At 46.1% G+C, this 13,736-nt stretch overlaps 1 protein-coding gene and 1 non-coding gene across 3 annotated transcripts; both read right to left on the reverse strand.

Moving 5' to 3' along the window:
- Nucleotides 1-87: 87 nt before the first annotated feature.
- Nucleotides 88-13,349, reverse strand: LOC116953244 (polyprenol dehydrogenase-like). 2 transcript variants are annotated; one of them, XM_032973248.2, is made up of 7 exons: nt 10,168-11,052; nt 7,968-8,075; nt 6,018-6,086; nt 5,021-5,122; nt 4,362-4,557; nt 3,428-3,626; nt 88-2,916 (listed from the first exon to the last, which is right to left on the reverse strand). In XM_032973248.2, exons 1-7 carry the CDS (start codon nt 10,283-10,285, stop codon nt 2,737-2,739), a joined length of 972 nt encoding a protein of 323 aa, XP_032829139.1. In that variant the 5' UTR covers nt 10,286-11,052; the 3' UTR covers nt 88-2,736. The 2 variants fall into 2 exon arrangements, 1 of the variants encoding a protein (XP_032829139.1); XR_004404562.2 differs by lacking the exons at nt 88-2,916; nt 3,428-3,626; nt 4,362-4,557; nt 5,021-5,122; nt 6,018-6,086 and having other exon boundaries at nt 10,168-13,349.
- TRNAV-AAC (transfer RNA valine (anticodon AAC)) lies at nt 10,718-10,790 on the reverse strand. Its single transcript has one exon. It is a non-coding gene; the product is annotated as a tRNA-Val (tRNA).
- Nucleotides 13,350-13,736: the final 387 nt, after the last annotated feature.

A 13,736-nucleotide genomic window follows, 5' to 3' on the forward strand; every position in this document is an offset into this window, starting at 1 on the left:
TAGACTAGACCGGTCGATTCTCATCGATACTGGTAAAAAAAGCACACACAGGCACCGTCAATTTCAGATATAATACATCAGACAATGTTTGTTTCAAATTCAAGTAGCTGCTGAATGAGGTTTTATTTCAATCAGACCACTTTCGCCACAGATATTCGATGCGAGTGGTCGATATCCCGGTGAAGTAAAAGACCAGTGAATTGTCCCCGACATATCCCTTGCTGAAGAGACGATGTACCTCAAAGGGCCCTCACCTGAGTACATAAAGGCAGTTAAAATGACAAGAGTACTTATTATGCTAGAGGTGGGAAATGTTTCTTGATAGGACTGAATAGGACTCTATATATATCTATGGAGAGCCACACATTAGTTGACATTTAACTTTGACTATGAAAGGACTGTATTGACTGAGCGAAAAACTTAGTTGAAGCAGGTGACTGAACGCGCATAAAATTGGAAAGTTTAAAAGGTCCAAAATATTCCTCTCCAGTATCCAATTAGTTCACCTAAGATGCTTGCAGTGAGGAATATAATTTCCAGGTGGTTTCTAAGGGGTAGGCCTCGTTTGGCCACGGGCCATGTGACGTTAATTTGCGGGTCGTATCCGGCCCGTGCCACCCCTAACTCAAACCAATATCAGAGCCACTGAATCGGTACAAATGAGTCCCTGCTTTCAAACGCTGGATCTGGTTGTCTCTTCGAGGGTTTATAATGACTCTGAAATATCAGGTTGGCACCTGTTATATCCAGGATTAGAATCCAGGTTTCAGCCGCCAGTGATTATCCCAGGATCTTAAGCGCAGTGAGATGATCTCAACATCTCAACGCATTACTGGATATTTGTCATTTACTCGGCACACACAGCTAACATAATTGGCGAATGATGTTTCAACGAGCCCTAGGTTCCCCGCTTCTTTAACCTGCATGGTAAGATATGGTCAAACAACCCTATAACCAACATATTTATCAATACATCGTATGATCAACACATAGCAAACCATAATTTACAAAGAAAGTGCATGGTTTCGTGTTGAATGAAAAGTGAATCCACAAGTCTGAGATCATCCAATGAGGCTGCTCTGCTGATTTGATGCTTTGCTTGCAGGCAGTATTTTGGAAGGATGTCTTCAGCTTCTGACATAACCATAACTGTGATGAAATAACAATTGGCATTTAAATAAAGTTAAATCAAAGTGTCTCTAAGCTCATACAGGAATTGGGGTCGTGCTGATCTCCTTTAATGGCTCTGAGAAAGTGATGAGAACTCAGAAACCCACAATGGGGGTCAGATTATCCACAGAATAATCACTCTTTACTTCCCTCAAAGTGGTACTGATTTCACTGATCCTGCAGGAACAATGATGGAGCTCAAACGACTCCCAATCCGAATTCATACTCCTTGCCTTTGTTTGAACATATACTCTTTTGACTTTGAACAATGACCAGAGCACAACAATCAAGTAATGATAATACTTCACTTGGAATGTCAAATATACCATTGTATTACAGTACTGTGAGGGTTTGGTTGGGGTCTGTCCGGACCTCCCCCCAAAAACACTCGTAAAGCCGTCCAGCCACAGGAGCTCTAAGAGCACGGCCACCCCTCAGATCGGTTAACCGGAAACGAAAAACCACCAATCCCTGTAACGAACCCATTAATATTTTCCACAACATGAACACAACACACAACAATTAAAAAAACATCCACCTGCTCGCATCACCGTGAACGTCACTAAACCACGTGAATCCCGTTCGGGGTCTGATGCAGAGAACAGCTAGTCGCCTCGGACCCCTGAGGTAAACTCAAGGGCAGCGTGTAGCCTCCAACGCCTGGGCACTGATGCATATTACTTGTTTATGTTGAACAACGCTAGTGAGCTGTGTCAGGAATAGGGTCAGTCTTGACAGCTGCTATCTTGGAGCTGTTCCGGACGGTCCGAAACACGCACACAGGCTCGTGCAGCAATAATCAGAGAATTCAACAACACGGCTCCCAGCTGTGACGACGCCACAGCGGATCTGCAACCCAGAGGCTGCCGTTTACGTTCCATCTCCCGGTGCGGCTATTTGAAACAATGGGGCACATTTACTAAATTGTTGCAGTCGTGCGTAAAACTCCACTGGAATCGGTGACCGGTTTCTGACTTTCAGAACCAGTCAATGACCGGTTTAATTCTCCCCCATGCGATCTTAACCCTACGACTGGCCCAACGGCATCAACATGAGGGGGGGTGGTTACCACATTACTGTGAGGTTTAACCAGGACACATGGTAATGAGCTGGTGGCACCTCCCTCCCACCCACTAACAGTCCCGCCCATGTCTACATTAGCCACGCCCACTCCGCCATTAGCACTGCCACCCACCAGGAGTTGGTGGTTTTTAGTTTTTGGTAAACCAATCTGAGGAGTAGCTGTGCTCAAAGCGCTTGTGTGAGTGGACGGCTTTACAAGTGTTTTTGAGAAGAGATCCGGACGGACCTCAACCAAACCCTCACAAATGGCGAGCCAAGCAGGAGGGTGGGGGAGGGGCCCTTCCTCTCCAGAGCACAATGCCGCTCGCCATCAGGACAGGGTGGGGGCAGAACTCCTTAGCGTGGGGGTTTAGCGGCTCATACTACATTTACTTAATTTGCTTATAGAGCTTTGGGTAATAAATCATCACAGATCAATTATTTTTTATAAAGTAATTTTCGCGTCATCGCAAGGTCGCTGTATCTCCGCTTGTGGTCCAAGTGTCACCAATGGTGGCCGGAGAGGAGGCAGCAAGTTTCCCAAAGGCGTGTGCGCAGCGCCGCATCTTCCACGGCCTGTGCAGGCTCAATCTGGTGGCCATTTTCCAGGTAGGCCCAAGGGCGGCCTTTCAGTTCGGGCGCAGTGGCAGCATACGTGACACCGGCTGCGGCCTGGCGGGTGGACTGGGATGTGTAGGAACACAAGGGGCAAGTCAAGACACATAAAGAAACACATGACGTAGCGACACGTGCATATGTAACTTGCTAACCCACCCCTACTGGACGTGTGAAAAATAGTTGCATAGCTCATTGGATTCCTCCAGTCTAAATAAAGATTTATTCTGATGCTGATATGGGGAAAGGGAGACAGGAAACTCAAGGGACACATCTGGATGTGGGGAAAGGAAGACAGAGAACACATTTGAACATGCAAAAAGGGAGATCGAAAAATAAGTGGATATGCAAGTAGATGATATAATAGACTTATATTAAAGTTTCGTTGATATTGGATTACTTTTACAAGTGTTACTGTGTCCTCCACGTTCAAGGCAGTCAGAAAAACACTGAGCGAATGCACGGATGCTTTCAACCTTAGCTGGAAAGTGTGAAAAACAAAACAGCACGTAAGTGTTAATGCCCAGCCAGCAATATAAATGCACACAATGGATGGGTTAGGAGTGTGAAGGGACGTTACCCGGAAGAGGAATCGGCCCGTGAGCCACTGGCCCATCCTGAAAAAGGCACCCGCGTGGCGGTAGAGTTCGGAGTCCACGACCCCAGGGTCCACGGCGACACTGGTGACACGGTCGCCCCCCTGCTCATGCAGCTGGCGCGACCATAGCGTGAGCGCCAACTTGGAGCGGGCATAGGCGGCGTATGAGGAATAGCGTTCGCTGTGGGAGGATGGAGGAGGCACATAGCGGCACAAATACATGCACAGAGACCAATGAATGAACACACGTGCACACAAGTGCTTCTGCATGAGTATCATCATCATCAGCAGCCAGAGATATCCCATGCTCCATGAAGGCCTACTCCAGCCACCGACACCTCTGCCGATCTCGCAATGCAACAATTCATCTATTTCTTGCACAAGTGCTGATTTCATCTCTTCATCTCTGCACTGGATGTACACTCAGGTGTGTTCCCTTCTTTGGCTTCGACTTCGTCCACTGACTATCATCCCATCAATAATGTCTATAATTTGTGAAGGTTCTGTAAGCCACGTGTTCCTCTTTTTGCCTCTCAAGTCTAATTCCAAGCACGTAACTCTGCACTTTCTCTACGCACTTTCCATTTTCTTTGTCAATGTCCATACTACTGATCTATGTTTTACAAGGTCATATACACTAATTAAAAACGTTCCTCTTTAGATAAATTATCATGTTCCCTTTCATTATACATTTTCATTTGACAAAAGTACTCCATCCTGCTGTCGATCTCCTTTTAATTTAATCGTTTCGATCCCAGTCTACCTTTATATATTTGTATCTTTGTATAAATATTATGCTGTATTTTTCAAGTGCATCCCTCTGATAGACATCTCCGAGTCCAACTTATTGTAAGTGACTTTTCATACGGACGAATTATTACTGTGTTGCAGTGGTAGTTGCTGCTGTCAAGCCGACCTGCAGTTAATGTCATGGAAGAGGAGGCACCCAGCGCGATGCGTGGCCGACGAGACGCAGACAACGCGCAAGGGGGTCGGGCCCTCGGAGGCGCCAGTTAGAAGCGCCGTCAGCAAGAATGGCCCCACACAGTTGACAGCGAGGTGCTCCTCTAGCGCGTCGGCGCTCAGCCGCAGTGGCACCAGCATCACACCGGCTGCTCACGCGCACGCACCGGTACAAGGGGACGGAGTAAGTGGGCGAGCAGGTGGACAAGGCTGTGTCCATTCTGGGGTGAGGACTTTTCTTTTTTTCTCTACAACCAAATCACTAGGAATGTACGTGTTATTCCACTATACATGGTAGGACTTCTCCGGGTACTTCAGTTTTATCTCACACAAAGTAAAATATGGCTTACAAAAGAAAAAGGCCAAGCATCACAATGCGAGACACTCCTGAAAAGGGTCTTGAGACTCATTGAGACTTTCTTTGGTAAAAGATAGAAAACCAGATGTCAGACCACTATAAGAGCACCTAATTTTGGAGGTTGGGTGATAACTATGCATGTTGTTGAATCTGGAAGGAGGAAGCATGTGCTGGCTAAGTGTGGTAGCATCAGCAGAATTGGTAATGATGTCCGATTGATCATGAACTTTGCGAATGGGTGGACTCAGCCTCACCGTTGTTCACGAGAATGTGCAGGGGCAGCTTTCGCAATCGGAAGCGGTTCACGAAGTCTCGCACGGACGAGAGGGATCTCAGGTCCAGGTGCATGAAATCCACTGTCAGGAGAGAATGCATTCATTTTATTTCAGGTGGTGCACATGTGTATGTGTTTATCAATCACATAGTGATTCATGATTGTTCTGTTTTATGAAACAGGTAACCTGAGTTTGATTCCCTGCCATGACTAACATCAGTGGGATATGATATTAGAACCGATCCTGGGCCTCGCTCTATTAACTAAGCTCTCAAAGAGTATCTGATGTGGTGCATAAAAAATCAGCATTGGGGAGACAAAGGCGGTCAAGGGTCGTGCTGGCTACACCATCCCCTTGTGCATTCTCCGGTCTTAATAGGTACACGCCAACAGCACTTACCCAAACAGTTTTGTGTGTGTGCAAATAATTTAGCAAGTGCAAATTATATGATTAAAAACAAATACAAGTAGAAATTCACTTCATCTGTAAAGTGTAGCAATGGCAATTATTTACCAAGGAAAGCCTCATCCAAGTCACTAGATTGTATTTCAAGGAGGGTTCTGCATTCAAAGTGCCCAGGGTAGGCCCACGCATACGAGGAGTAAAACTCAACCCTGTCATTTTTTGACTACCTTGGAGCCCCTGTATACAACATCTGGCAAGCCCAGTGTAGGTGGTCACTCATCTAATTACTAACAAGGCTCACAACTTCATGTCTTTCGAGATCCAAATATAGAATGGAGGGTCAATTAGTGTGATGTAATGAATTAAGGGGATTTGGTGGTTGGTAATTTGGCTATTTGCCCAAGAACAGTGTTGGTTTTAGAGAGAGACACTAGCTTCTGTCGTGGGAATGTGGATATATTCCGCCACTGGCTAAGTGCCCCTCAAAGAAGCTGAGTACCACCACACAGGTAACGTGAGGTTTTGCGGTCGTGTAGGTGGCTTCCATCGGGTGGTGTGGGATGTTACGCACCCTTGTCATTCCCCGTGTCTGAACGCAGTGCTTGAGCGGCCTCGCTTCCTTCCTTCTCATTGTTGGATGCTGATGAACAGGCAAGGACAAAGCAATTAAAACTCAATTAGGAATTTGACAAACTGAACACAAATAAGAGTATTAATAAGCCATAATCTAGAGATCACCACAAAAAAGGACACATATAAACAGTCATGTGTATAGTATGTCAAAGTACTACAAAAAAATTATAGTGTAGAGTTCATATCCAGTATAATCTGCTGCTGGCTAATTACTAGCTCAGCTTCATATTGTGGACTTCCCTTGGGGCTTTTCCACACTTTCTTTTATTTTCCTTGCTCATTTTACCAATATTCACAGATGACATATCACTCTGTATCTGTAAATATGCATCTGTCTTTATGTCAGCCAGTATGTCTGCATTGTGTGAATATCTGTGTATTCCTACTCATCTTTGTTATAAATATGTGAAACCCGCGATCGTACCAAGGATGACCCACGTGTTTGTGTCTGTGTGTAACCCATGTGTTTGTGTCTGTGTTACCCATGTTTTTGTGTCTGTGTGTAACCCACGGTGGTACCAAGGATGACCCACGTGTTTGTGTCTGTGTGTAACCCATGCGTTTGTGTCTGTGTGTAATCCATGTGTTTGTGTCTGTGTGTAACCCATTTCGTACCAAGGATGACCCATGTGTTTATATCTGTGTGTAACCCATGTGTTTGTGTCTGTGTGTAACCCACGGTCGTACCAAGGATGTCCCATGTGTCTGTGTGTAACTCATGTGGTTGTGTCTGTGTGTAACCCACGGTCATACCAAGGATGACCCGCGTGTTTGTGTCTGTGTGTAACCCATGTGTTTGTGTCTGTGTGTAACCCATGTGTTTATGTCTGTGTGTAACCCATGTGTGTGTGTGTAACCCACGGTCGTACCAAGGATAACCCACGTGTTTGTGTCTGTGTGTAACCCACGTGTTTGTGTGTAACCCATGTGTTTGTGTCTGTGTGTAACCCATGTGTCTGTGTGTAACCCATGTGTTTATGTCTGTGTGTAACCCATGTGTTTGTGTCTGTGTGTAACCCATGTGTTTATGTCTGTGTGTAACCCATGTGTTTGTGTCTGTGTGTAACCCATGTGTTTGTGTCTGTGTGTAACCCACGGTCGTGCCAAGGATAACCCACGTGTTTGTGTCTGTGTGTAACCCATGTGTTTGTGTCTGTGTGTAACCCATGTGTTTATGTCTGTGTGTAACCCATGTGTTTGTGTCTGTGTGTAACCCACGGTCGTACCAAGGATAACCCACGTGTTTGTGTCTGTGTGTAATCCATGTGTTTGTGTCTGTGTGTAACCCATGTGTTTATGTCTGTGTGTAACCCATGTGTTTATGTCTGTGTGTAACCCATGTGTTTGTGTCTGTGTGTAACCCACGGTCGTACCAAGGATGACACCACGTGTTTGTGTCTGTGTGTAACCCACGGTCGTACCAAGGATGACACCACTTGTTTGTGTCTGTGTGTAACCCACGGTCGTACCAAGGATGACCCACGTGTTTGTGTCTGTGTGTAACCCATGTGTGTATGTCTTTGTGTAACCCACGTGTTTGTGTCTGTGTGTAACCCACGTGTTTATGTCTGTGTATAACCCACGTGTTTGTGTCTGTGTGTAACCCACGTGTTTGTGTCTGTGTGTAACCCATGTGTTTGTGTCTGTGTGTAACCCACGTGTTTGTGTCTGTATGTAACTCATGTGTGTATGTCTGTGTGTAACCCATGTGTTTGTGTCTGTGTGTAACCCACGTGTTTGTGTCTGTGTGTAACCCACGGTCGTACCAAGGATGACCCACGTGTTTGTGTCTGTGTGTAACCCACGTGTTTGTGTCTGTGTGTAACCCACGTGTTTGTGTCTGTGTGTAACCCACGTGTTTGTGTCTGTGTGTAACCCACGGTCGTACCAAGGATGACGTGGGCTCCCAACTCAGCCAGTCGCCTCCCCGTCTCCAAACCGATTCCTCGTCCACCTCCCGTCACCACGGCAACACGCCCGGTCTGCCGGGGCAAAGCTGACAGCAGCAGGGTGCATGGGGGTCACCAAAGTCAGTCCTTTATTGAACCGTGTGACAGAGCAATCCCATTTGTAATAGTCCAGGTTCAAGACCTCTCTTTTTTTTTCCCTCTATGACCGACTGCCTCCATTATTCGATAAAATATGCCTACTTTTTGTCTAAAAAGTCTTGAGATGTCCTCGCATTTAGACCCGGGTCGGCAACCCGCGGCGCCAAAGCCACATGTGGCCCTTTGAGGAGTGTTTCGTGACGTTATTTATTAAGGACCGCCGTCTCGTATTCACTCACATGCATTGCGGCTCTTGAAAAATTGTGGGGGGTTTTTTTACCGAATAAAAAAATGTCTGTAAGATTGATTGCCGACCCCTGATTTAGACGCGATTTACATCCGCGTTCTACTGTAAACAGGGAGACCTGTATATTCATATTCTTAGTTTTTTCGGTAAAGTCACGTTGAAGAGAAACAACAAAATAACAAAATATATATATTATTATTTATTGTTTTATATATATTTTGTTATTTTGTTGTTTCTCTTCAACGTGACTTTACCGAAAAAACTAAGAATATGAATTACTGCAGTCACGAAAGCTTTAAATCAGGGAGACCTGTAGTTTGAAAAGAGTGTACCTTATGTCAAACTCCAACAGATCTCTTCTACATTTTGATTTAAAGCTTTCGTGACTGCAGGGATTGATATTCTTGGTTCTTTCGGTAAAGTCACGTAGAAGGGAAACAATAAAATAAAAAATATAAAACAATACAATTCTCACGACGTTTCGACTGCAACACAAGCAACCATCATTAGGTGTGAACACCACAGCAAGAAAATTTGCTGTGGTTTTCACACCTGATGATGAAAATTTGCTGTGGTTTTCACACCTGATGATGATTGCTTGTGTTGCAGTCGAAACGTCGTTAGAATTTTGTTTAATATATTTTTTTTATTTTATTGTTTCCCTTCTATGTGACTTTACCGAAAGAACCAATAATATAGATCTCTTCTATTTAAATGTTCATACTGTATCTCCATGGGACTTGGGGTAATCCATGCAGGTCGTCTGACAACATCAGTCAGCCATTGAGATGGCAACACCTGCATGAGGAACATCTGAGATCATTCACTCATGTCCTTTCGTTAACCATGCGAAAGCCCATTGTGTACAACTGAAGCTCAGACAACACCTTTTAAATACAAATAAAAGTAGCTATTCTCTTTATGGTGAGCATCGGGTGGTGTTAAAAGTCGTGGTGGAAATCCCACATTCCTGTGATTAGTATTTCCACAGGATGGCCGGTGTTGACTTTCCACAAAGTGGTTCTCTGTCAAAGTTTCGATGATGATTATGATAATCATGGTTTATTGATGGCGTTGCTGAAAACTATTATGCGAATGGTGCTAAACCAAAGAATGACCCTGGCAGGCATTGTAACTCGCACAAAAAAAAGTGAGTTATATTATCGTGTTTAATTTAAGTCACCTACGACTATTATTTGGGTATTTCGGTAAAAGCCACGTGGCTTTACCGAAAGACCCACAGAATATGAATTCCTGCAGTCACGAAAGCTTTAAGTCAAGATCACCTACGACTGTTACATATAATTCGCAATTAACAAAATCAACCAAAATTCCCACAGTGCACGGGTTATCATGTTCAGCCGTGGTCAATCCACTGCTGGATTAAGACCTCAAGATGCCCGTGGGGGTCACACACACACAACACGGCAAATTACAAAGCTATATGGCACGCGTTACCAAGGCTAATGTTAGGTCAAAGTATAAAAAATGAATCAACAATAAAAAAACATTTTTAAATGAATCTTTCATCATAACACATCCCCAATGACATTGTAGCCGTGGCATTAAAAGTTTTGATTAGAAAAAAAACAATTATCCGCTACAACAATTGTATTAACGTACGCGAGATTGGTAGCGGCTGGTTGGGAGGTCCTCCGTCCAGCAGTGGATTGACCACGGCTGTTTGACGGAAGGCCCGACCGAAGCCACGGCCTCGCCTACAATCCCTGCCCGTTTGGGGCGACCGTCGGCGGCCGGGGCTCGCGCCGCGGGAGGGGGGTCCCGGTTCTCACCTCGGGGCTCAAAGTCCGGCGTGACTAGCTGCAGCAGCATCACTCTTATTCCGATGTAGTAAACGTGAATCAAACATTTAAGCCTGTAAAAGGCCAGACTTATGTTAAATGCGCACATGATTACCGCTTATGATATTGTTAACAATGCACTTGCGTTCGGAACTTAAATGGTCATATCGCCCCCTAATGCCGTTCGTTGTTCCGAATTCGTAGCTCGTATTAAGCGTCTCAAAAAGTAATTCGTTTTACTAAATTCACATGAGTGTACATTTCGCAGTTTTCCTTTGCCCCGAGCGTAGTAATAATAAGAATCGCCTTTTTGTATTTTCTAGTTAGAGAAAGCGTCTCCTTGGCTCTCAAAGTGCATCGCTGGCTGCGGGAATTTACAAATCCTAGCGTCGATAAGCAGGAAGCGCTCGATTATAATAACTTTCAGGTGCTTGTGCGACGTTTTAAAAGCAAAAGAAAATTTTTTCGATCATCAACAATTAAAATGTAGCTACATGAACGTTAACATAAATATGGTGAGGGGGAAAAAAAATAAAAGCTTTGTTTCCGCCCGGTTTCGAACCGGGGACCTTTCGCGTGTTAGGCGAACGTGATAACCACTACACTACGGAAACTTAGATACCAACGTCGCCCGCAATATCCCTAACGAACGTTCCACATTCATCAATGTTTTAATTAAGCGACGTTTCGGGGAATGGGCCTTCTTTATTGACACGCAGAGAGGCCGGAGAGATAGACCGGATACGATTTGGAGACTGCCCCTTTGAACACTTATGAGGCCTGATGAGAATTACATTTGAAACGTGTTTTTTATTAAGTATTTTTTTTATGCCAAATGAAGAGTTACCGAACATTAACTGGTGAGTAGCAAACCCCGCGATAATCAAAACTTACTCCTAAATCAACTTATTTATGCTGGCAAATAAATATGCGGGAATGTTATTCAACATGTACAGAATTCCATTCTTACGTTCATATAACACACTTCCAGGCATTTAAAGATGTTTACCAACAATACAATTACACTGAAGTTATGTTTTACCGGAATCTTACATTTTCCTGGAGTAAATACGATGAGCTATTAAGCTCTTTTCCACAGTAGTCCAGTAGGGGCGGGCCAGTTTAAATGTGCGTGATCTGCGTGTTCCGTCCCGTTCATGTTTCATCATTTGTGTACGCAGTGTAAATGTAACAAAACCTGAAAGTTCAAGCAAGCGGCATGGAGAGACGCACGCTGGAATTGCACTGACACAGAGGAACACGTAGCCTAGAGAATATATAAACACTAGGAGGCCACTTAGTCTGGCTCTGTACGGAGGAACTGTCTAAGCCATTAACACAGAACCCTAATGAAGACTTAGTCTGCCTCTTGAGCCTCGTGCATTAACAATAGCGCCGTAGGCATTGACACTGAACTTTAAAAGAGCCTTAGTTTGGCTGGCTCTGAGCTACAGGCGTCTACAGAGTGGTCCGGATGTATTGTGACCCCCGATTAATCGACCCCTAACATTTTTTCCTATGTATATTCATTTCTGTTTTAAGTAATCCTTACGTAAAACATATTGCGTTTTAGATCATTAAATGCGGGTGGTCACAAGACATCTGGACCACCCAGTACATTGAACCCGAATGGAGTATTAGCCTGGCTAGCTCTTTGAGCCCCAAACATTGCCACTGAAAACCTAATGGAGCCTTTGACTGGCTCTTTTAGTCCCAAACTTTGCCACTGGACCCTAATTGAGCCTGAGGCTGACTCTTTTAGTCCCAAACATCGCCACTGGACCCTAACTGAGCCTTAGGCTGGCTCTTTGAGCCCCAAACATTGCCACTGGACACTAATTTAGCCTGAGGCTGGCTCCTTGAGCCCCAAACATTGCCACTGGATACTAATTGAGCCTGAGGCTGGCTCTTTTAGTCCCAAACATTGCCACTGGACACTAATTGAGCCTGAGGCTGGCTCCTTGAGCCCCAAACATTGCCACTGGATACTAATTGAGCCTGAGGCTGGCTCTTTTAGTCCCAAACATTGCCACTGGACACTAATTGAGCCTGAGGCTGGCTCCTTGAGCCCCAAACATTGCCACTGGACCCTAATTGAGCCTGAGGCTGGCTCTCTGAGCCCCAAACATTGCCACTGGACACTAAATGAGCCTAAGGCTGGCTCTCTGAGCCCCAAACATTGCCACTGGACACTAATCGAGCCTAAGGCTGGCTCCTTGAGCCCCAAACATTGCCACTGGAACCTAATTGAGCCTGAGGCTGGCTCCTTGAGCCCCAAACATTGCCACTGGACACTAATTGAGCCTAAGGCTGGCTCCTTGAGCCCCAAACATTGCCACTGGACCCTAATTAAGCCTGAGGCTGACTCTTTGAGCCCCAAACATTGCCACTGGACACTAATTGTGCCTAAGGCTGGCTCCTTGAGCCCCAAACATTGCCACTGGACCCTAATTAAGCCTGAGGCTGACTCTTTGAGCCCCAAACATTGCCACTGGAAACTAATTGAGCCTGAGGCTGGCTCTCTGAGCCCGAAACATTGCCACTGGACCCTAATTGAGCCTGAGGCTGGCTCTTTGAGCCCCAAACATTGCCACTGGACTCTAATTGAGCCTGAGGCTGACTCTTTGAGCCCCAAACATTGCCACTGGACACCAATTGAGCCTGAGGCTGGCTCTTTGAGCCCCAAACATTGACACTGGACCCTAATTGAGCCTGAGGCTGGCTCTTTGAGCCCCAAACATTGCCACTGGACTCTAATTGAGCCTGAGGCTGACTCTTTGAGCCCCAAACATTGCCACTGGACACCAATTAAGCCTGAGGCTGGCTCTTTGAGCCCCAAACATTGACACATTGGACACCAATTGAGCCTGAGGCTGGCTCTTTGAGCCCCAAACATTGCCACTGGACTCTAATTGAGCCTGAGGCTGACTCTTTGAGCCCCAAACATTGCCACTGGACACCAATTGAGCCTGAGGCTGGCTCTTTGAGCCCTCAGCATTCAGAGTCATTGCTGGGAGAGGGGGGGGGCTCCGTTTTCCCAGGCCGCGTTGCTCGCCAACGTAACGGAGCGCACACACGCACGCACACACATCTAATTTCTAATTTCGCCGCGTTCACTACGAGCGTACAGAACTCTATAGAACGACAAAACGCAGAGCGCAATTAGAAATCGGCGTTTTTTTTCTCTTCCGTTGTCGCGCGGCGTTTGCCGAATCTACCCTGGGGGCGAGTTGCGTTGACGGAAACGCGCGAGAGGCGAGAGAGAGACGAGAGAGAGAGACGCAGGGCGTCGGCGGCGTCTTCGTCTTCTTCGTCAGGAAAGCTTCTCGGGGCAAACGGAGCGCGTCCACTTCGCCCCCAACGGAGCTCGCGAAGGGCGCCGAGTCGTGAACGGATTCGCTTTGAGAGCGCCCAGTCGGGGCGAGACCCCCCCCCACCCCCCCTTTTTATTTATTATCGTTGAGCAAAGAACGCGGCGCGAGCGGCGGCGGCGGTGGTTGGGGGGGGGGCGGTGGTGGGGGGCGGCGGCGGGGGGGCGGTGGTGGGGGGGGGCGGTGGTA

The sequence above is a fragment of the Petromyzon marinus genome, chromosome 3, assembly GCF_048934315.1.
Source record: "Petromyzon marinus isolate PM22_M1 ecotype Great Lakes invasive population chromosome 3, UKy_Petmar_22M1.pri1.0, whole genome shotgun sequence".
Taxonomy (NCBI): domain Eukaryota; kingdom Metazoa; phylum Chordata; class Hyperoartia; order Petromyzontiformes; family Petromyzontidae; genus Petromyzon; species Petromyzon marinus.

Bases quoted from the DNA above. Each gene is read 5' to 3' on its own strand.
- LOC116953244 (XM_032973248.2), bottom strand. From the start codon at position 10,285: ATGTGCGCATTTAACATAAGTCTGGCCTTTTACAGGCTTAAATGTTTG. The intron at 8,076-10,167 runs GTGAGAACCGGG...TGCTGCTGTCAG, and splicing joins GCCGGACTTTGAGCCCCGAG to CTTTGCCCCGGCAGACCGGG. The intron at 5,123-6,017 runs GTGCGTAACATC...CTCTCCTGACAG, and splicing joins AGACACGGGGAATGACAAGG to TGGATTTCATGCACCTGGAC.